This window comes from Pteronotus mesoamericanus, unplaced genomic scaffold, assembly GCF_021234165.1.
Source record: "Pteronotus mesoamericanus isolate MK-2021 breed Mesoamerican mustached bat unplaced genomic scaffold, CSHL_Meso_final scaffold_167, whole genome shotgun sequence".
In the NCBI taxonomy this organism is placed as follows: domain Eukaryota; kingdom Metazoa; phylum Chordata; class Mammalia; order Chiroptera; family Mormoopidae; genus Pteronotus; species Pteronotus mesoamericanus.
The window spans coordinates 39311310-39333014 of record NW_026555308.1 but is presented as its reverse complement, the minus strand read 5'-3'; the positions used below and the strand labels follow the sequence as shown (position 1 = coordinate 39333014).

The following is a 21705-nucleotide window of genomic DNA, read 5'->3' as shown; positions in this document are numbered from 1 at the left end:
TCTTACTCCTGGGATATACTTGTAGCTCACATTTTCTACCAATTTTCTGTCATCTCCGTCTATAGGATCCTTCATCCACAGTGGACCCTTTTCTCCAGAGGAATAGAAACATGGTGTAATATAAACATAGGTCATTCATGTTGGATGCCATGTGACACTACCCATTAATTAACCTATGGAGGAAACTCCATCACCTCACGACCTCAATAAAGAGCATCTATGTAAATGTTTTATGAAGAAGTAAATGACTACTCTGCTATTTTTATTTGCTTTGGGAGACTATCACTCTCCTGTTGACATCTGAAGGACTCTTATACACACTTCCCAGAGCTAATCCACTGAGAGATGCTTTGGGTGTCTATCCAAAGGGTCACTACCAACCCTCTCTCCAATAGGCTGGAAATTCTTATGCTTGCCTTTCCAACTATCATTATAGCTAGGAGTAGTCATGTGACCCAGACCACTGGGAAGAAAAGCTGTTGGAGGCTTCTGGGAGTTTTTGCTTTCCTGATAAAAGACAGATGAGTGGTGTCATACCTTCCCTTACTTCTTCCCTTGAGTGCACATATAATTTCCACAGCTAGTCACCTCACCTCTATGAGGGAAAGATGAGGGGAACTGTGGAATCACTGGCCCTGAATTCCTGAGCTGATAAATACTAACAATTACCTATACCCAGATTTTTTTGAGGAAGATACCTCCCTATTTGTCTAAACCATTTAATAGTCATATTTTCTACTGCATACTTCCCACAGCCATAATTGCTTTCTTACAACAGGCCAAGCATTTCTTTGTAATCACTTTCAACTTTTTTCAACTCCAAATAAAATTAGCACTGTAATTCCTAATCAAGTTAACACGGTTACTTAAACATGTACAATAAATATTACAGTACATGTGTCCATATGTTACTATAATAAAGGCTGAATTCATCACCATCCTGGCTATGTAACAGCAAATCCAGATTCACAGGTATTGTAGCTCATATTACAAGAGACATTGGCAGGAGGTTAGCATGTGCATTAGTAATCTTTATTTTCCAGTTTATATGCATAGTTTTGGAAGAGTTCAGGAAGTTAAATTGTATACTTTAAGTTCAGATATATCAAATTATTTGTCAGTACTTAAGGTTAAAGCAACTTACACACACAGCATCAATGATAAATTACAAGAGTCTAGAAATTTTATTCTGATATATTTCATAGCAATTAAAAATACATACACATTTATAGTAACACATGCTCTTACTTTAATAAAGGTTCTAGTTTTACAGGCTGGCTCACAAAAGAACTATACATGGCTTAAAAATAAAATCTATATATAGTATAGCTTTTACTGAATTACAAGAGATGAATTATTTAATTATTTACGTAAAAATCTTTGGAAACAACAAAGTAATGAAGAAAGTATAATGTCAAGTTCCTGTGCTCTGGGATTGATCCAAAGCTTCTTTCATGCTCAGACCCCACCATCCCCTACCTCTAGCAGCTGAATAAGGAAGGCGCAGGAGATACATCGGACAAGTAATTATACGACACAGATTCTAACAAAAATCTGGTCAATTCTCTAACCTCCCTGGGTTCTGTTAATTTACCCACAGGGTTTGGAGAGCTACAGCACCCACTAAATGAAAAGACACTGGATTTTAACAACACATTTTAAGGATGCTAGTGTGTTCTTGAGTAGACAGATAAAACTTTTACCTATATCGAAAGGAATTACTTATACCCAAAAGCTTTTTATAGTGGGAGATAATTTTAGACATAGAAACCTATAATTTCAAATATATCCAACCTCAATGAACAGTGAAATATAGAGATTATTAACATTCATAATCTCTTTAATACTCTAGAAGTTTCTATTACACATAACTGCAGAACACTAAATTCTCATAATTATTTTTCCTGATTATCATGTCAAACTTCAAGAGTTAACCAAGAGTTATCAAATAGAACAAATATCTCATGCAAAAGTATCACTTAGGATAAATTACTTTTTCTTGTATGAAATTAATTTTCTTAAAAAAATAGGTACTATGTACTAAAAACAGTACTATGCCAAGTAGTCCTGCATACATGTTTCTAATACAAACTAGCTATTGGCTAGAGAAAATAATCAACCACATAACAACAAAGCAGAGTACATTCTTTCATTAACTGCCCTAAGAAAAGTTATCTTTAAAGGAAGTTTTAGGGGACTGTAATTTTTATTTGAATGAAAACTACTAACTGACATTTCTAATGTTCAGAAGTCCCCACTTAGCAAGCCCTGAAAGTTCAAAAGTCAGAAAAGATTTTGTAATTAAAGAGTAATTCCATGGAATTCTCTATTTCATATTATAAAACAACAAATTAATATACTTTATAACTGTGCTGTTCAATACAGGAGACTGGCCACATGTGCATAATGAGCATTTAAAATGTGGCTAGTACTAATTAGTAAAATAAATATACACCAGATTTCAAAGAATTAGTAGTATACCAAGATTGTAAGGTACTTAATGATTTTAAATACTGATTAATGTTGAAATGATATTTTAGATCTACTGAGTTAAATGAACTAAATTATTAAAGTTAACTCCAGCTATTTCTTTTTATTTTTTTAATGTTACTGCTGGAAAATTTTAAATGGCATATGGCTTCACGTTATTTTTCTGTTCAAGAACACTGCCACAGAAACAGCGAACTCATTGATCCCAGCCCCCATCGTTTAATTTTTGTATCATTATGGTACTTGAGATAACGTATTTTAACACATTAACACAAGGATCCTGAGCTTAGATTCAAGTATATACTTCTACTCTTCAACACAAAACCTACTCTAATCTTTTTCATTGTCCTCTGTACACCGGCAACTTTAGTTAGGTATGAATTTGCCAACAGGCAAAGGGATCTTTTGGGAAGATGAAAATGTGCTACAACTGGATTGCGGTGTTGGCTGCACAACTATAAATGTATTCAAAAATCACCGGATTGTAAACCTATGACTGGTCAATTTTATGGCATGTACATTATTCCTCCATAAAGCTGTTTATTTTTAAGTATACAGCTAGAGCCCAGCAGATCTAAAGTGCCATCTTGAAGCTGCATATAAATTTCAGGTAATTCAAATATAATTTCTCAATCCATATGACTCAATATTGCAATGAAAACTTTTCCCATGAGTGTCCTTTCACCTATAATAGGTCCACAGTAAACAGTGGGTTATGTAATAATCACTAATTGGAGGTGTAAGTTGAAAAGGACAAAGGAAACATTAGAGTAACTGAAGTTAATTTGTGTTTAGGGGCACCTAAATTAAGCAATAATAGCCCTTCTGTACAACATTGTTACAAATCCCTTTACCCAATCTGGGCATTTTATAACTGAACATCTGTTGGTATATCACCATCTTAGATAGAATACTGGAATATAAGAAACTTCCTACTCTACACTAACGAAACCAAATGAAAAAGAATACATCAAGTCAAAATCAACATTCAACAATTTCCATGGGAAACCAAAAACTAAATTGCTGAGTTTTCTTTTCATATTACAAAAAGAAAAAAGTGGGAGAGAAATCCAGCAACTCAAAGTTACAGTCAACTTAGAAAAAATATTGATTAGTAAATTTCAAGTTAAGAAAATAAGATCATTCATGCATTATTTCTGTCAGATCTTGAAACAAATTATTTTCAGTCTAAAAACTGTGAGCTCATTCACCATGGATATTGCAGTGCTGCAACCTTTTGCTGCTGTTGTTTTTTTTAACACCAATGCTAATAGCAAAAAAATTAAAAAAATAAAAATAAAGACAAAACAAGCTCTACTTTTTCCACTTTATCAAAATGGGTCTGACGAACAATGACTCGTGCTCTCTTTACACTCGGGAAAACACAACAATGTAAAACACAGATCCAACCTTCATGTGCCTGAACCATATAGGTTCGGGCACTTTTTGTGGCCTATCTGGCTCATGTTTCCAGATTTCATTTTACCCCATATTAACCAAAAAGAAAAAAAGAAAAAAGAAATGAAAAAGTAATAATAACACAAAAAGAACAATGAACAATTAAATAGATTTCAAGATGTGTGCATGTATACAAACATAAATGCATAAAAGTTGTGCCCGGACACATTGTGATGCCTTAAATTCTCATTTTAGAAGTAAACTAGGTGGATAGTTCAAAAGCCAGAGTCATTTGGAATTCTAAAATAGTTTAGGAATATTCATTTAAGGCAGCCATAGAATCGAGGGACCTATTATAGTCCATTCTAGTTATAAAATGACTCATCTAGGCATTTGGATAAATCTCTGAACTCATTAGTTAGTTTCAGACAAAAAATTACATCACAATTGCGAATATTTATGAAGTAGTTAGTAATACTTTACGAGCTGAGTAATACTTTTAAAAGTGAAACACATATAAAACATTCATTGAATTTGACCTTCTGGAGCAGGGGTCCCCAATCCCAGGGTCCCGACAGCCTGTTAGGGACCGGGCAGCAAATGAAGCTCGCCAGAGCTCCACCTCCTGTCTCCGCCTGCTCCATCCGCAGCTGCAAGCAAGCAAGGGAGGCTTGCCAGGGCTCCGCATCCCTGCTAGCCCTGCTCCCATCTTCCACAAAACTGGTCCCTGGTGCCAAAAAGATTGGGGACCACTGTTCTTAGAGAGATGATTCCCTGTTGCTAGATACAGGATACCACCAGCCACTTCATACGACCCACACGACTAATTAATGTGGGCCCAATTAATGTGGTGTCCCCAGCACATATTTGGCAGGGTTTTTTTGTACTGTTTTATTCATGCATTAATGTTTTAAGGCTCCCAAATACACATAAACATACAACTATATTTTTAAAGATAACCACAAAATAATGTTACCTAGGTATCAAAATTGAATTGCATTTGATTTGAACCTATAGTTACTTTAGCAGCTATCCTTTTCATATTTCTTATCTTTTCAGTACTTAAAGTAGTGCAAGTCAATTGACAATGAAGTTCATTTTTATAAAATATAGAGAAGCGCTTTTCTTTAGTCCAAGATATTGGCAAACTCACAGAGCATACCAAAAGTAAAGTACTAAGATTTAACTTTTGAAAAAAATTAAAACTTTTACAAAACGTCCATAAAGCTCTAAAATAGATTATTTTACACTTAACAGCATGAAGCTTGTGCTTTCTCAAATTTCCAAGCAGCCAACAAATTTCATAGTGAGGCACTATTCAATTTCTTAAGAGTTTGGGTCTCTTATCTACTTCTTGGTTAATTCCTGTCATATTCTCCACTCTCAGACACACTCATACCAAACAATGTGCAAATAACTGTTTAAGAAAACTAAAATGCCCTCTCTTTGATAGCTATTTACTTTATGAATAAAATAACCCAAAAACTACAGGCTATAAAGAAGAGAGGAAAGGGTGATTGAGGTTCTATACAGGCCATGGAGCTAAGAGAAAAAGTTGATTCAGGAAACCATGGTACTGAAAGATTAAACGTATTATGCCTTTTGTAAGGCTTTTCGTAAATCACCATAGAAGTTGATTAAAGTGCTTGCCATAGCTGTATCTACTGCAGACTGAGGAATCATCCCACGCAGATCCGTCTGAATGTAGCCTGTCAAAACACTCTGGTTTGCATTGTCTTTCAGGGGAACACAAAACCAACCACAGGGATGGTTATATCCACGAACAAACTCTGGTCTCTTTTCACTCCAGTCAAGACTTATCCCTGTAAGGCAATTTTAAAATAATACTATTAATGGTAATGACTGACATAAGTCTAAAACTCTCATGAAAATATTATAAGATTTCTTGTTTAAGTATTTTTCTTGTTATCCCTGTAGATAAAAATTCAGCCCCAAGAGTACCCACGGAAGAATGAAAAAATAATAATAATTACCAGATAGAATTCTGATAGGGGGCTAGAGAAGTAATGGGGAAAAGTTCTAATCCCTTCAGAATGAATGACATCTTGTCATCTTGGTAACTACTTGGAAACTAAGAATCTTGGATGTAGCATCCAGGTCTCAACGTGCCAATAATGAAACTTCTGGTACCACCACTACTCCCCACGGGCAGTAGTACCATGTGCAACTTTGGTACTAGCTGATAAAGAATAAACATGCAGATGTTTAATTACAACTGCCTTAGAAAGCAGGAGCCTTCTAATAGTAGTATTTTTAATTTTGAAAAGAAGAATATTACACAACTCAAGGAAGGAAAAATATTCTAACACACACCAAGACTTTTTTTTCTATCTATATGACTAAAAAGCTGTTTTTCATCTACTGGATCTCCTTCTGAGAGGCAGTCACGTGACCCACGTTCGTTAGCTGTGTGGCCTACAGGATACCACGTAGCTGGACACATAAAAACTTAGATCTCAGAACCCTTCTTGAAATTGTTATTTTAATTCCTGGGATTCAGCATTTGCAAACAAAGCCTGGTGATTATAAATAATTATGAAAATATATCTTATATAGAAAGAAACATCAGTCTAGAAAACTCAAGTATTTTAAACAAACTGAAAGAAAGTATAAGGTTTTGAGATCATTACCACAGGATAAAAGCCCTCCTTGATAGTCCACCGTGTAGGAGAAATCAACAAACTCTCTTGGGGAAATGATATTCCAAAGTTGACCAGCAGTGGTGTAACGCATCACACAGCAATTCTGAACGAGAAAAGGTAACAGGTGTTACTACTATAGGGACACATACATAGACTCAGGTATCATAGGTTCATTTTAGTAAGAAACTAAAACTCACTTAAAATGTATTATAATTAATAGTAATGATTCTTACAGTGCTTCCAACAGGTTTAGATCTCTATTCTAAATCTCACTACTGCTGTATGCACATGAAGAGGATATAGAATCAAAATACAGTGAGATGTTACCCCATATCCAAATCTCTAATTCAATATAGTATCTCTGTATCCTGTACGATATTCAACATGGAAGTGGGTGTTGTAGGCTCTAGGTGTTTAATATAAAATCCACAAATACTTTGACTAAAGCACCACATGGTTCAATAAAGAAATTCAAACATGATATCCTGACCAGTGTGTCTGAGTTGATTGGGCATTGTCCTGCAAAGCAAAAGGTCATCAGTTTGATTTCCAGTCAGAGCACATGCGTGGGTTTCAGGTTTGGTCCCTGGTAGGGGTTTGTAGGAGAGGCAACGGATCAATGTTTCTTGCATCGATGTTTCTCTCCCTCTCTTTCACCCTCCCTGCCCCCTCTCTAAAACAAATAAATAATTAAAAAAAAAAAAAAAAAGGAATCCAAACATGGCAAGAACTCAATAAAAGTAGAAAAAGAGAGGAAGCCACTTCATTGACAAAATTCTCTAATGCCTAAGGTGGCACTTTTAAATTCGGTCTTTGATTTTGGCTTAATATAGACAGAAAACTTACATACAATTTACCTGGAAACTAAACATAGTAGTGATGTTTTCAGAATTTTAGATTTCAGAACTTCAAGTAAAGTTTTATAAACAAAGATGCTGATGATTTTCTTAAGCAGCAAGGGTAGAGCTACTGTGGAAAACAAACTCAGCTCTGACTAACACTCATTAGGTAATAGGAGAAAACTCAAGCTTTCTCAAAGGCAGCGAGGATTCCCCTGTAAGATCTTTGCCATGGGTACTTATTCTCAAAGCAATGAATGCAATGTGTACACATGCTCCCATCCACATTCTCCCTCTCCCTCTCTCTCACACACACACACAATCTGAAGTAACGTCTCAATACAAATACCTCTTCAAAGTGTTCCAAAATATCCAATGAAGTCATTAAGCTGTCCCAATCCAAGCGACAGGGACCTGGGCGTATGTGGTCCATTATACCATTGACAACATCATCTATAACTCCTTGGGCTTTGAAACTGAAGGAAAAAAATATTAAAGTCAAATCCTATTTAAAAATTTCATCATGTCCTCATAGCTCAAAACTAACTTTAAAAAGAGTAAAAGCTAATGAAGATTTACTAAAGGGAGTAAATCCTAACAACTTTTCTGATAAATAAGTTCTATCAATTATTTTATCTAAATGCTCTCTTTGTCCTCAGATCTAGTAAAGATCTGAAGGCAATATTATATGCTACCATGAACATAGTAAAGTACCGTCATGTCATGACGTGGCCAAAAACAGTCTGCGGAACGCTGTAATGCTTCCATTTACTTAGTATGCTACTCATTTCTCGTTATGCTGTAACATGTCATTAGTATACACATATTTTTACCATGACTTTTATAAACTTATTAGGAACGAAAGAACAGGTCCCTTAGAAATAGAACACTTAGGACTGACTCATGAATAATACTGAAACTTGACACATTTGAAAAGTGGTATTATATGCATATATCAGTGGGGAAAGGATGTATTATTCCATAAATGGTGCTTGGGATTCAGTAATTATCTTAATGAAGAAAATAAAATTTAAATCCCTACTTTACACCATTCAAAACAATTAATTCCAGAGAGAGTAAAGACCATTGTATAAAATGCAAAACTCTTAAACATTGAGAAAAACATGTAAGTGACCATCTTTGTGACCTCAGGATACAGGGGGATTTTTTAAATACATAAAATACACAAAAACACAAATAATAAAGATAGTTAAAATTTTAAATTTGCATACTACAAATGACAAAAAAAGTAATTTCTTTAAAAACTAGTCCAAGACTGGAAGAAGATACGTGCAACACATATAAACAGACATATGATTATTATACAGGATATATAATTAATTCCTATAAGCCATAAAAAAAAAAGACAGCCAATCCAAAGAAAAGATGGGCAAAGTACATATTAAGATTGACCTGAAATGTCAAAAATAAATTTAGAAAAGGTGCTCAACTTCACTAATAATCGACTAAATACTAACAAGACACCATCTCATATCCCTCAAACTGGTAGAAATTATAAACTTAACAAGTGTTGAGTGGAAGGGAATAAGAACTCTCACACTGCTACCTCCACTTTAGAGAGCAATTTGACAAGGTCTAGTAAAGCTGAATGACGCATATCCCTAAGGGACAGGTGCATATCCAAAGGAAACCACACATGTAACGAGACATATACCAAGGAGCTTACTAGAGCACTATACTTTATAGGGAGGAATTGACAACAACCTAAGAAGTTATCAGCAGGCAAATTTGCAAACATAAATATATTGTGGTATATGTATATAGAAGTGAAAGAATAGATCTACATGACTAAATCCTGAAAACACAGTATTAAATGGAAAAAATTAACAGCAGGTTACTAAAGGAAACATACACACATGGTTGAGGTATGAAATAGAATACAAACAACTTCAAGACAGCAATTACCTCTGGGGAGGAAAGGAAAGAAATGAGAGACAGATGGCTTTAGCTCTATCGGCAACGTTTTGGTGGGGGGTGTCTTTTTTGTTTGTTTACTTTAAAGCATCTGAAGTTGTTTTATCATTTCACAAATATTTCAGATTCTAACTTGTATTATCTCCCCCATTCTAAATCTGCTCTTCCTTCCTGTGTTCTCTACCTTGGGATGGAGGATGGGGGGCAGGGGTGGTCCAAATTAATCCAGTCACCCAAATAGGAAATCTGGGGCTCAACCTTGGCCATTCTTTTTCTCTTAACCTAGTCCAACAATCAGAATTAAGAAGTCATCATGTTTTAACAAGATGATTTCCTAAATATAAAGTGCTCAGAAAAATATCTGGTTCTCAGATAAATGTCATCATCGCTGTCATCATCCGCCATCACCATCTTTAAATGTCTTTCTTGTTCATTTGCCCTTTTCACCTCCCATGCTTTGTCTTTAGTTTGTGCACTCTGTGTCCAACTTGACACTGCACCAGTCTCCAGCTCTATAAGAATCTGAAAAAAAGCCACAAATGTCTTCCCAGGAATTTACACACTGACACAAAATTTTGTATACAGTCTTAGGGGAATTCCATGAAGCCAGCCATGGACTCCCAGGGTAAAACCTTTTCTCTGAACTCTCCATGCTCATTTCACAATGTGATTAGAGTGCATGTAAAACCCTTCGAGGATCTGGGAGGGTAAGTGCCGTACTGAATTCCTTAGTTTAGCATTTGAAACTCCTGCAGATATATGTTCCCCATACCCTCATAATTTATGTTCCAGCTACACAAATACAACTTCTATCTCCCTGAACAAACTTTCTGAAGTGTTTCCCATTTGTGTTTATGTAGTAGATGCAATTCCTCTGCCTGAAATATGAATCCATCCTCTATTCTCTAAGAAACATCTATTTCTCCTTTCAGACTCAGCTTAAATATTAGCTCTTCTATGAAGTCCTTTCAAATCACCAAGCACAATGCTCCCTTTGCACCTTGTACACTTCTCAGTCCCCAGTGGGAATTGCTATCTAAAGGATTAACTTTCCACCCTTGCTTACAATGATTAATCCAACTCCAGTTTCCCTGTCTTCATCATCAATATTGTATAACTCATCTTTCTGGAAACGCTATCTCTGATATTACACTTCAGAACATTCTGTACATAAGAAGGAGGGCGAGACCCCAGTTTCATTTTAAAAAGGGCTGAGCCTCAAGGACGTGAACATTCCACTCCAATTGCACAACGCAATTGTCCCCACTGGCTCTAAAAAAATAAAAAATAAAAAAACCTTGAGGATTGGTGTTAATGAATAAAGAAGATATGCATTCAAAAAAGAAAAAAAAAGATTTTCTTTGCTTAAAGGGACAATTCATGTTCAACTACATGCAAATACCAAAAAATGGAAATAAAAATCACCCATTAAATTGCCATACGGAGATATATATTTAGTGTTAAATGAAAACAAAAGATATATAAAATCAACTAATATTTGTGCTATACAGTTAAATCTTCACTGGACTCACTTTAAGTTAAATGGTGATCATTTCTTTATGTTTTTAAACAATGTTTTTTTCTTGTCTTTCTCTTCTTAATCTCTCTTTCATATAGGAGTCAAAAATTCAGAAAGGTAAAAGTAAAACTATTTTTCTTCCTCTACAACAGCAATATAGATAAAAATTTATTAAAATATTAGACTAGAACATGGAAAAATCTCTTACAACCTCAAAATAAATTAGATCTATCTAACAAAGTTAGAAATGTACAAAATCCAAAAACCTTAAAATATTGATATATTTGACTACACAAAAAATAAATTTGTTAAAAATATGTAATACTCTTTTAAAAAAAATCATAAGCAAAGTCAGAAGATAAATGACAGAATGGGAAAAATATTCACAATTTATATCACCCTAATATATAAGGATGCACCCAATAAATTAGCCAGAAATTATCAACAACCCAATAGAAAAAGTTGCAAATGTCTACACAGAGAATTTATTAAAGGAAAAGAATGAGTAGCTCTTAACAGTTTTTAATACGAATTATAAAAGAAATTAAAATTACAATGAAAACCATTTTTCACTTAACTGACCAGCAAAAACAGTCTCATGCATTATTGGTGGGATTATACAGTGGTTCAATTTCTGTTAAGAGCAATTTGGAAGCATTTATCCAAATTACTAATATATATACCCTTTGACCCTAGGAAGATATGCCTGCATATGGGAAATAACACATTGTTCAAGGGATATTTCTGAGCATACAAGGATTATTTATAAGGCTTTGTTTGTAATAGCCAAAGATTGTAAGTCACCTAAATGTTTATCGAAAGGTAACTGATTTAATCAACTGTGACAAACCCATGCAATGAAATACTCTTGAGCTGTAAAAAAGAATGGAGTTCTTAATGAATCAATATGGAAAAATCATGCAGAAAAATTCAAATACATGTACCATACCTGTGTGTAAAGCAGGCTGTCGTGTATGTTAAAAAATAAAAAAAAGGTGGGGGTGAAAAAAATGTGTCTATATGACTTACTCATACATAAAAAATATCCACAAGGATAAACAAGAAAAAATAATAGTAGTTATTTGGTGGGACGAGTACCCGATTTTCCCTCCCCTCCTTCCAGAGCCCTATTGCGTGATGCACTGGGAGGTGGGGCAGGAGCAGGTGGAGGAGGGAAGTGGAATTGCCTGACTTCACAGGCATGGAGTTCTGCTTTTGACACTGATGTCAAATAAAACTGTATGCATTCCATTGTGTGTATATGTGTGCAAATGTTCTTCTGCTAAAGGTAAATATTCGGCAACCTTTGTCTCAAATTTTTTTCATGTTTAAAAATATGTACACCAGTAGCTTAAAAAAAAAGGAAGTGGTCTGGCCTCTTTGCACTGTGGGAAAGCCTGCATATTGAGCTTTTGTCTCATTTCCTTTTTTTTCTTCTTAAACTTCCCCCTGGGTATTCACACTAACATTTCACTGGGACACAAACAGGAATGGGGAGGGGTACTCTTGATGACTTGCCCTGGGCACTGCCCTCTCCCCAAGAGGAGGCCGCAGTCCCTCTGGCTCCGTCTTAGGGAAGTAATAAAGGCCAGACGGGGGTAATCCAAGGTACACATGCGCCTTCTTAATGATTCAGTACTCAAAAGATATTTAGTAAGGGATTCAGGGCAGATATCTTAACATATGGGAATCTTACCCACAGGGTTTCTCAAGGCAAAGCCTCCATTTTGGTTTCAATTTTGGTCATTATTGAAAGGCAAGAGATGGGAATTTGTTAGCATGAAAAAGAAATTGGGTGCTTAAAAAAAACAGAATAATGAAGTCAGAATTCTGCTAGGGAATTCACTTCCACTGGCAATGTAAAATATTTATTTAGAGTGTCACATAGCACAAAGATTATCCAGGAACTGACAGGAAGGATTTAGTGTTCCAAAGGTGGGGTGCTCCAGGGCTAATACAAGTTTCTATGAAGAAGAATTTTTGGAGAAAGACGCACTTTGCTCTCATTGGGTGGAGTCACCGGTCATATATCTTTGAAAGCCTGGAATAAAACTTCTGCTTTACAGCCACTTTTGCAGCATGATTTGAGTGGAAAGAGCCATATCCAGGTACTGATTGGTTTGGGGAGGAGGAGGCAGACCAAAGAAGAGGAGTCCAACATGTCCTTTATTCTCAGATGACATCATCTGTTGAATATGTTGAAAATCCTAAGACTGATTTCCCTATACTTGATTTGCCTCAAGAGGAACGGATTAATGAAAGGACGCATATGGCTAGGAACTGGGATCGGAAATCCCGTTGAGGCAGGCTGGTAAGCCAGGGCAAGTGGAATAGGGTTAAATAATTTTGAAAATGTGTTTTTAAAAAACTGTAAAATATCACATTATGTTCCATAATTTAATCATTCTCCAACCGTTGATTATTCAAGTCGTTTATCATTTTTATGTCATCACCAATGCTGTGAGAGAAAGACAAGTACTTATCTATTACTTTTCTGATGATTTCTTCAAGATAAATTCTTAGCATCAAGTATGCTACAGCACTGAGTAAGTGTAAAAGAATATTAGAAGGATCTTATAATTATGCTAAGAAATTAAGATCTCATGTCATTTGATACCATTATTTATGACCCTCTCGCCAACTCAGTCCCTATGGGATACGGAAATTGAAGAGGCTTTTACTTCATTAAGGTGATTTGGTTCTCAGAAAGTTTAAATCTTAAAAGTAAAGGCCCAATGTTACTGGTAATGATCATTTAGTGATCATTAATGTGTGTGTCTGTGTGTGTGCGTGAATGTATGTATAAAACGTTTAGCAATGTCTTGAGAGCTAGAATTTACTTACAGATATCCATTAAATTCTTCTGAAGGTTTTCTCCAAATTGTGACATCTCTCTAGAAGAATAAAAATAGTACATGGTGATAATTACATAAGTGGAACCCAGGATATAAAACCGACAATTCCATAAGTCTTGAGCATTAGTCTCTGCATTAAAACTAAAGTAAATATTCAGAGATGCATAGAAGTTATTGATACCATCAAATGATCCCCATTTGAATTTCTTCCATATCCTAAAGTTCTTCATATTTTACTTTGTTACAGGCCTCCAAAAAAGATTTTTCAGTAGTTTACTGTGTGACCCAAACACTGTAAAGATTCAGCGACGGCACTACCGCATTGGCCATTATTATTTGCTTTATTTCAATCTCATCTACTGACCCGTTTAGACTAAGACATTAGAAATGCTAAATACTTCATTCTGAACTTGCTCATATCTTTTCAAATATTAAACAATTCACATCCGTCATTGACAGTGCTGCCTTAGTCCCTACATTTTTCTTCTGATCATTTCCCAAGAAACTCTGAACATCGGAATAGCTAAAGCACTTACCTGGAACAGTCGTGGACTGTAAGGCTAGCTCTCTCAACACTGAGCCCTGTGATAGCTGGGGCAAGTTAGACTGGTAAAAAAAGCTACTAACTGACGACCCTCAAACACCTGTTGAAATATCTGAAACTATTCCAAACTATCAATTACCATACTTCCTTAAATTGACAATGATACATTTTATTTGTTCACTTAAGAGGCTAGTCTTTAGGCTCTTGTTGCCATTGAATCTATTCTCACGTCCAATATCTAATGAACTAATGAAAATAGTACAGGATTACTATGTTTATTCCTTTATAACATGCTAAAAGCACACACTTTATTAGCAAAATTATCTATCCTGCACATCCATCTGAGGTATGGTCCATATTTTTCCTTACTATTCTGAAAGTCATTAACCTATTCATTAGATAGAAGACACAACCCAAATATAAGTAATTGAATTAATTTACCGTTTTCTTCGCAACTCGCCACTTATCATCTTCGATGCTATGGTACTGGATGAGAGTGTTTTTAAGTTCAGTTGCAAAAGCAGCAGCATCAGGCAGGCCTTCCATTTGCTTTTTTTCCCCTGTTACAGACACCAAGATTAGCATCAGCAAACACCACAATCTGATGCATTGGGGCAATGGGTTTCAAATGCGGCTTCATAATAGAATCACCTGGGGAGCTATAAAAACTACCTAAAGATACCTATACCTGGACCCCACTCAAAATCAACTAAGCAAAATCTCTCAGAATAGGAACTGAGCATAGGTTTTTTTTCCTAAACACTCCCAAGGTGAATAACACATAGTCAGGAATGAGAATCGCATATTTTAAGTTATTAAAACCACTCATACAAAAAAAAATACAATCCTATTTTCCCTTTCTAATAAAATCTAATAAAAAGAAAATAAATTATAAAATTCTAGGTCACTTAAAGAAAAAAAATGGCTATTTCCAAAGTACAAAAATAATACACAAGTCATAAACTCTTTAAAAATTCCTCAAGATTTCCGCTGCTGAAAATTTTTATTTTACCATCCAACAGATTTAGGACTCATTCTAGCAAACAAATGACAATTAGAACTGAAAACTTCTTCTTTCATCCTTTAAAGATAAGGCTACAGAGCTCCAAACGTTTTCAAAATTTTTCAGAGCCCCAATGTTTTCAATATTTTATTGCACTTGCGGAAATGTTACAGGATTCAGGTAGGTAACAGTGTGAGAAGGTAGTCCTATGAAGAATTTTAGAACCACGAGTACAGCAAAAATAAATAGTTCATAATTTTAAGCGAATAATATTAACTATATAAAGAAAACTGCTAATCATTAATAATTCCAAACAAGGTACTATTCAACATTATTTTTAAAGGCAAAGGATTACTAATCTTCGAAGATACCAAACTTAATATAAGGGATTCTGTAATGAGATGGCTTTAAAACACTGCTGCAAGCTGCTGGACACACTTCTCATCAAGAGGTAGAGCCTGTGACTCTGCGTGACTTCCTGGGTGAGGTTAGAAAGGGCCAGGCAGCTTCCCTCAATTTGCCTCAGAGATCTTCCCAACTTAACAATTAGCCTATTAAAAGGGTAATTGAGCCAGATGCTCCAAGTCTAAAACCTTGAAATCACCCTTAATAGGAATGAAGAGATTCCTAAACACAACCCTTTATCCATTGACCTGAAATGTCCTTGTTCTACCAGTTTTCTTTCTGTTCCTCACTTAGGCCAAGCTTGTCACCTTCAGGCCCCAAGCTGGGCCTGGATCACTCTAGATCCAAACTTGACTGTGACCAACAACAACGTATAATGACCATTCTTCAGTTTGCACCTTCTGCCCTTAATATAGTCTTCCATTAAGTCACTATTATAGCCTTCTTTCATTTTCTTCATCGTGCTTATCAGTACCTGAAATTCAATTGTTCATTTACTCATATACTGTATTCTACGCTTCGCCCATCACATCAGAAGAGCAGCGGCCCCTGCCTGCCTTACCCACGAGTCTATCCTCACCAACTGGAACGATCACTGTAACACTTTAGGCCCCTAATCTTTGTTGAAGTGTGTTTGCTTCAAAACAAGAATTATTTGCTTGTAACTCTGTCTCTTTTTGTGCTATGGGTATGCTCCAGGAAAAGCCTAAAGGAGAAAAGAATTTGGGGGGAAGGCCCTTTCAAGCTACTAAAAAAATAAATCAAGAAAAGAGTTCAATGAAATACCAAGCCTCTATGAAAATAAGGTTTCAGTTCTCAACTACAGATGCATACATCAGCATCACCGTTATATTTTCCAGTAGCTATTAACAAACACTCCCCGCTTAGTCCCCTCTGAGTCCTGTTTTTGACTAGGCCTACCTCTTGGGATTGTCCTTGGCCGCCTTAGTTCAGTTTTAGCAAGAATCTTGCTAAATTAATTCAGTGAAAACGCCCCACCCTCAAAAATCCCTCATCCCACCCTCAGTCTTACCGCCCTGGCCTGCCTTCAGCAAGGATCCTATCAAGTTAATTTAGCCAGAATGCCCCTTACCCCCGGAGTTGCCTCTTGGTAAGTGTCCATCTGGTGACGCCTACCCTGCTCCTTGGCTATAAATTTCCATTTACCCTTGTTGTATCCAGAAGGAAGCCCAGTTCTATACTGAGGCTCCTTTTCCCCGCTGCAATAGTTCTTGATTAAGATTTGCTTTTACCACTTTAACTTCTACCTGCCTCAAGTTTTCTTTGACACTGTTTTTAAATGTTAGATTTCAGGGCCCACTGCTAAATAGTGTGATTCGGTTGGTTTGTTCTGAAATCTAGGTCCTTTAAAAAGTCTCACCGATCCTTCTGTTATCCAGCCAGAGTGGAAAACCACTGATCGAAAAACTAAAGGTGACAGAAATAAGTCAATGCTCTAGTCAATATTTAAATAGCATAACACAGAGCATATAAGCCATTAAAAAAGATAAACACTAAAATGATCTAGAAATGTCAGGGAAGAAAAAACTTTTCCTCTACTCTCTTAAGGTTCTGTCTCCAGAATGTGTGAATTAAACTGATTCAAGATAGATTCAAGACAGGAGAAAGGTAAATAATTCTTATTTGATGTTAACATTTTTAATTTTTACCTGCACAGAGGCCTTCAAAGAAAAGAAGTGGAGACCCAAAGAAACTTACATTTTAATAAAGGGTGATAAATTGTGGAGAATTAAAAAGACAGGGGGAAAGGGGTTGTGCTTCTAGGGGTGGTAAATCATGGGAAGTAAATATATGGAAGAAAACAACAGAAGGGAGGGTTATTTTAGTCCAGTTTGTTTGTGTAGACCATCTCGATGCCAACTTTTCGACTCCAGTAATGAGAGTTGTCCTTTTCCTGGTGTAGGAGAAGGGACTGAGGAGAACTTCACAAAGGAAAATTTATGTCCTACTTTTAGGCACATAGCGGGAGGAGAAAGAACTTTTTTTCATTTGCTGCTTCTTAATTGCCTTCAGCTCAAATCCGTATTCCAAGTGGCATATTTTGGGGTGGCATGTCCCTTCAGGAACATGGGAAAGTATACACTTTATACAGTATATATAGAAAATTTAGCATCTATGTAAGTGGTGCCAAGTGTATAATAAGTACAGGTCCTACCCACAGACTAAAAGTGAATGAGCTCATTCAAAAAGTCTGTCAGGAATATATCCCATTTCCACTCAAGAGACAGCCAACTTGATAGCCAGTACAATGACCTTATTCAAGAATATGTTACAAACAAGCATAAATTCTTAGAGAAGACTTCCAAAAGAAATTTCATTTATCTATTACTGGAATCATTATAATTAAACGATATTCTTTAAACTCAAAGGCCACCTGCCAGGTTCCTGTGGTTGGCAGATAAGAGAATTTTTTCAAAAACATTTGATAGAAATCAAAGGTGAAGTAGAAAGCTACTATTACCATAAAACAACATTAACTCTGTGCAAATCCAGCACACAAAATGTAAGCAATAGAAAGTACCTATAAAGATAAGAATCTGAATCTTTACAGTGCTTACCTCAGGAATTATTCACTCCTACGGATCAGTATAAAGTCCAAACTCCTTAATATGGCCTATGAGCTCTTTTATGAACTGGCCAAGCATCACTGCCTAATTTCTACTGTTCATTCCTGGATTCCCCTAAAGACTATGTTAGTTCCTCCTCCAATGTTTTCTCACAGCAACTCTGTAATGTAATTATGTCATCCTCTTCCATTTAACTGTAAATCTTTTAGAGCAGGAAATGTGACTTGTTTGATGTTATGTGTAGCATGCAGTAGGAACCCAGTGAATATTTAAAGTAGAAAAAACAATGGGTGGACAGTGAGCGACCAGTCTTGTTTATGGAAGACCTCAAGGTATCTAAGGCAGACCCATTTATGCTAATCACCTTTAAGTTTTGAATGACTAAAACTTCCATTACTGTAATGAAACACAATTTCCCAAAGGTCTACTATTTTATTTACCAAGCATCTATTATATACCAGGTCCTAGAACTACAGAAATGGATAGAATCCAGTTTTTGCTCTCAGAGTTTATTTATTCCACTGTTCAAGTCAACTTTTAACTGCAATGACAAAAATTAAAACTCCTGTCCATCGTGTCACTTTAAGGGTGATGGAGTAGGAAGCAGGAAAGGAACAGAACAAAGCAGAAACTTGGAAAGCTCTCTGTTAGCCAATTAAGTAGTTAACCAGGCAGATAATCTGTGCATGAATTTTTGTTCATCAAGATTAAATCCAAAGGAGAATAATGGTTCCTGTCCAAACTCTCTCTGTGTGGGAAGGAGTGTCAGAGAATCACTAGAAATATCTTCCAGAACCAAGAAGGGGCATTATCGGAGTTATCAAGGTCGTGGCACTCTCCAAATATGGTAGGGCATTCATGTTAATCGAAAGAAAAGCACACCATGTTTTAGGACTACTGCAATCTCCATCTGTGGACAATGTCAGGAAAATGTTTTAAATGCCACTCTGAACTCCCTATTACTAATTATTTTATTCTCTTTCTTAACCTTATATCAGGAAACTCTCCAAATCTACCAGTTACATTTCAGAGAGAACACGTACCACTTAACCTTATCAGAATCTAACAGATTATATGCTCTTGACGGTTTTATTACACAGTGCTGAGTAATGTCCACCTTCATTCTTTCCTTACTTTAACCTTTTTGTTCACGTTTTCTATGTCCATGTTTCAGAAGTGATCACTAGTGCAGACAGTGGGTGCCATCATAGAGTGGGCAGCCTTTCTCAGTTAAAATTTTTCTATAAGCACCATAATTTTTGATTAATATACCCCCAATTTTTATCAAGTATATGTCACAGTGAAATGGTCATAGGTCATATTTTATGTATAGGACATAACAAACATCTCAATCTCTAATAAAAAGTGAATGCCATAAAAATCTGTACTTATGTAATATGCTTAAATCAGAATTCCCTTGTTAAAGGAGCTCATACCAAAATCGACCTTCCAGTAACCAATAGATACAAGCTTCATTTATGTGAGCAGTTTCAATTTAACATACCCTAGAATTCCCCCCAAACTGCTGTGCAAACCAAGGCCTAGTAAATTAAATTATATTTTCTACCTAACAAAAATGTCTGCATATGCATGATTTCCACTTGAATTGGTAATTTCAATCTTGAAATTGGTAATTTAGCTTTTCCAACTCAGTAAAATTCAGTAGTTTCTCATTCTGAAAATGGCTGTAGCAGATATGCAACAGGGAAGCTCACTTCTGCAATTAAAACTAATGTTCCTCTGTTTTAGTGATCACTTTGGCTTATTTTAGTACATTGAGACTTTTTACGGCATTTTAGGCAATATTAAACTCTAAGGATATCACAACTTTACGTTTACATCCCAGTAAATGTTCACGTTCCTAATGCCCTAATCCTTCATTTAAAATAATAGCTGATGTTCTTTGATCATTTACTATGTGATCAGTCTTCTGGCTACTTTACATTGCATTATTCCATTTCATTCTCATAAAGAACCTTAAGAGCTGATCTATAATTATCGCTATTTTACAGAAAGGAAAAGGAGCAATAAGGAAATTAGGTCACTGGTCCAAGATCATACAGCTAGTAAGTGATGGAGCCAGAATTTCAACCGAAGGTTTCTGCAATCAGAGGCTAAAAGTCTATTTTGCAAAACGCTGAAAAGCTAATCACTGGCTACAACAGACTTTACATTAAAAATCTGATATCATATTGAATCTGTCATATTTTGTCCTGGCTTCTAAACTCAAAATAGATCAATCTTCTTAATGGTAAATTAAGGATAACAGTAATACTAATTTATTGAGCAATTATATGAGTTTACACACTTAGCACGGAACTTTTAAGATACAGGGAGGGGCAAAAGGTTTACAGTTGTTCATAAAGAAAATAATACAATAACTAATAAATAATAGTACAAGAATAAACTGTGTTTCGCTTACTCACAACTATAAACCTATTTCTGCCCCACCCTGTCCAGTAAGCACTTGGAAAAGCTGTCTCTTATCACCAACGTCACGTTAGTCAATGCTTAGTGCGAAAGGATAGACCCTATGTTGTCTGTGCATTTACTAAAAACCAGGAAGCACATGCCCTTCACAGAACATGACCTCAATGAACATGAACTCGTCTAGAAGCGAGGTCATTACCACCCCTTGCCCCATTTAACAAATTTAGAGACTCAGGCCTAAGCAGTGTCCAAAGCCTGAACCTGGTGAGCAGTGTAGAGACAAGGTGCAAGCCCTACGTTACTTCCGGATCGCCCCCTCCCCTCCCCGGGCCTGTTCTCTCTCTCTCACCGGCTAAGTCCACACCCACCCCCAGGTCGTGGTGCGCAATCTACGCCCTTCAGGGCCTCCTCCTCCACCCCACTCCCCGCAACAGCTCTGGGAAAACGAACCAGGGTGGGCGCCCCGGACGCCCGCCTGTCGCCCTCCCTCCAAGCCGCCTCACTTCCGCTGCAATCCCCTGCATCTACCCAGAGCTACCTGAGCAGAAGCGATGAGTGGTACGCCAGACAGCAACCGCACGGTGCGACTCGACTCACCGCTCTCCGCTACCCTGACGCGTTAAAGCATTCTAAGCATCTCCGTCCGTCGGGGCAGCACAAGGTGGCAGCCAATTGGCGTCAAGCCACTGCACGTCGCGGCCAATTGGAAGGTACCAAGTTCTTCAGGGGAAGGCGGGCCGAAACTCCAGGCACGTCCCCCCCCGCCCCCGCCTCGAACCCGGCGCCCCGAGGGGCTCGTAGCAGAAGTTTAACCGAGCAGCGTGTGTTTGCTTGCATTGGCTGGCTTGGCAGCGTGCGGAGTGCTGATTGGTCTCCTGGAAATGGAACGATTCCGCGTGGGTGTGAGCTGGGGGAAACTGGCCAGTGTTACCCGAGGGTGTGGAGTTTGCCGTGAGGTCAGCTCGGGCGGGGTGTTCCACGGCCAATTACAGCCGGGAAAAATACAGCACAAAGAGGGAAGGAATGTTGACACTAG

The 21705-nt window shown here is 36.7% G+C and overlaps 1 protein-coding gene across 2 annotated transcripts; it reads right to left on the bottom strand.

The window, feature by feature from the left end:
- Positions 1–1023: 1023 nt before the first annotated feature.
- STARD4 (StAR related lipid transfer domain containing 4) lies at positions 1024–21426 on the bottom strand. Of its 2 annotated transcripts, none has more exons than XM_054589974.1 (6): positions 21208–21426; positions 14685–14803; positions 13689–13738; positions 7740–7866; positions 6540–6654; positions 1024–5711 (listed from the first exon to the last, which is right to left on the bottom strand). In XM_054589974.1, the coding sequence occupies exons 2-6, from the start codon at positions 14787–14789 to the stop codon at positions 5482–5484; spliced, it is 627 nt and encodes a 208-aa protein (XP_054445949.1). In that variant the 5' UTR covers positions 14790–14803; positions 21208–21426; the 3' UTR covers positions 1024–5481. The 2 variants fall into 2 exon arrangements, with proteins under 2 accessions (XP_054445949.1, XP_054445950.1); XM_054589975.1 differs by having other exon boundaries at positions 21267–21351.
- Between the last annotated feature and the right edge of the window lie 279 nt (positions 21427–21705).

What these genes read in the sequence shown, in the direction of transcription:
- STARD4 (XM_054589974.1), bottom strand. Translation starts at nt 14,789, where the DNA reads ATGGAAGGCCTGCCTGATGCTGCTGCTTTTGCAACTGAACTTAAAAAC. An exon ending in GGCGAGTTGCGAAGAAAACG is followed by an intron (nt 13,739 to 14,684) that starts GTAAATTAATTC and finishes TTATTCTTCTAG; the next exon opens with AGAGATGTCACAATTTGGAG. An exon ending in GAAGAATTTAATGGATATCT is followed by an intron (nt 7,867 to 13,688) that starts GTAAGTAAATTC and finishes TTTTTCCTTCAG; the next exon opens with TTTCAAAGCCCAAGGAGTTA.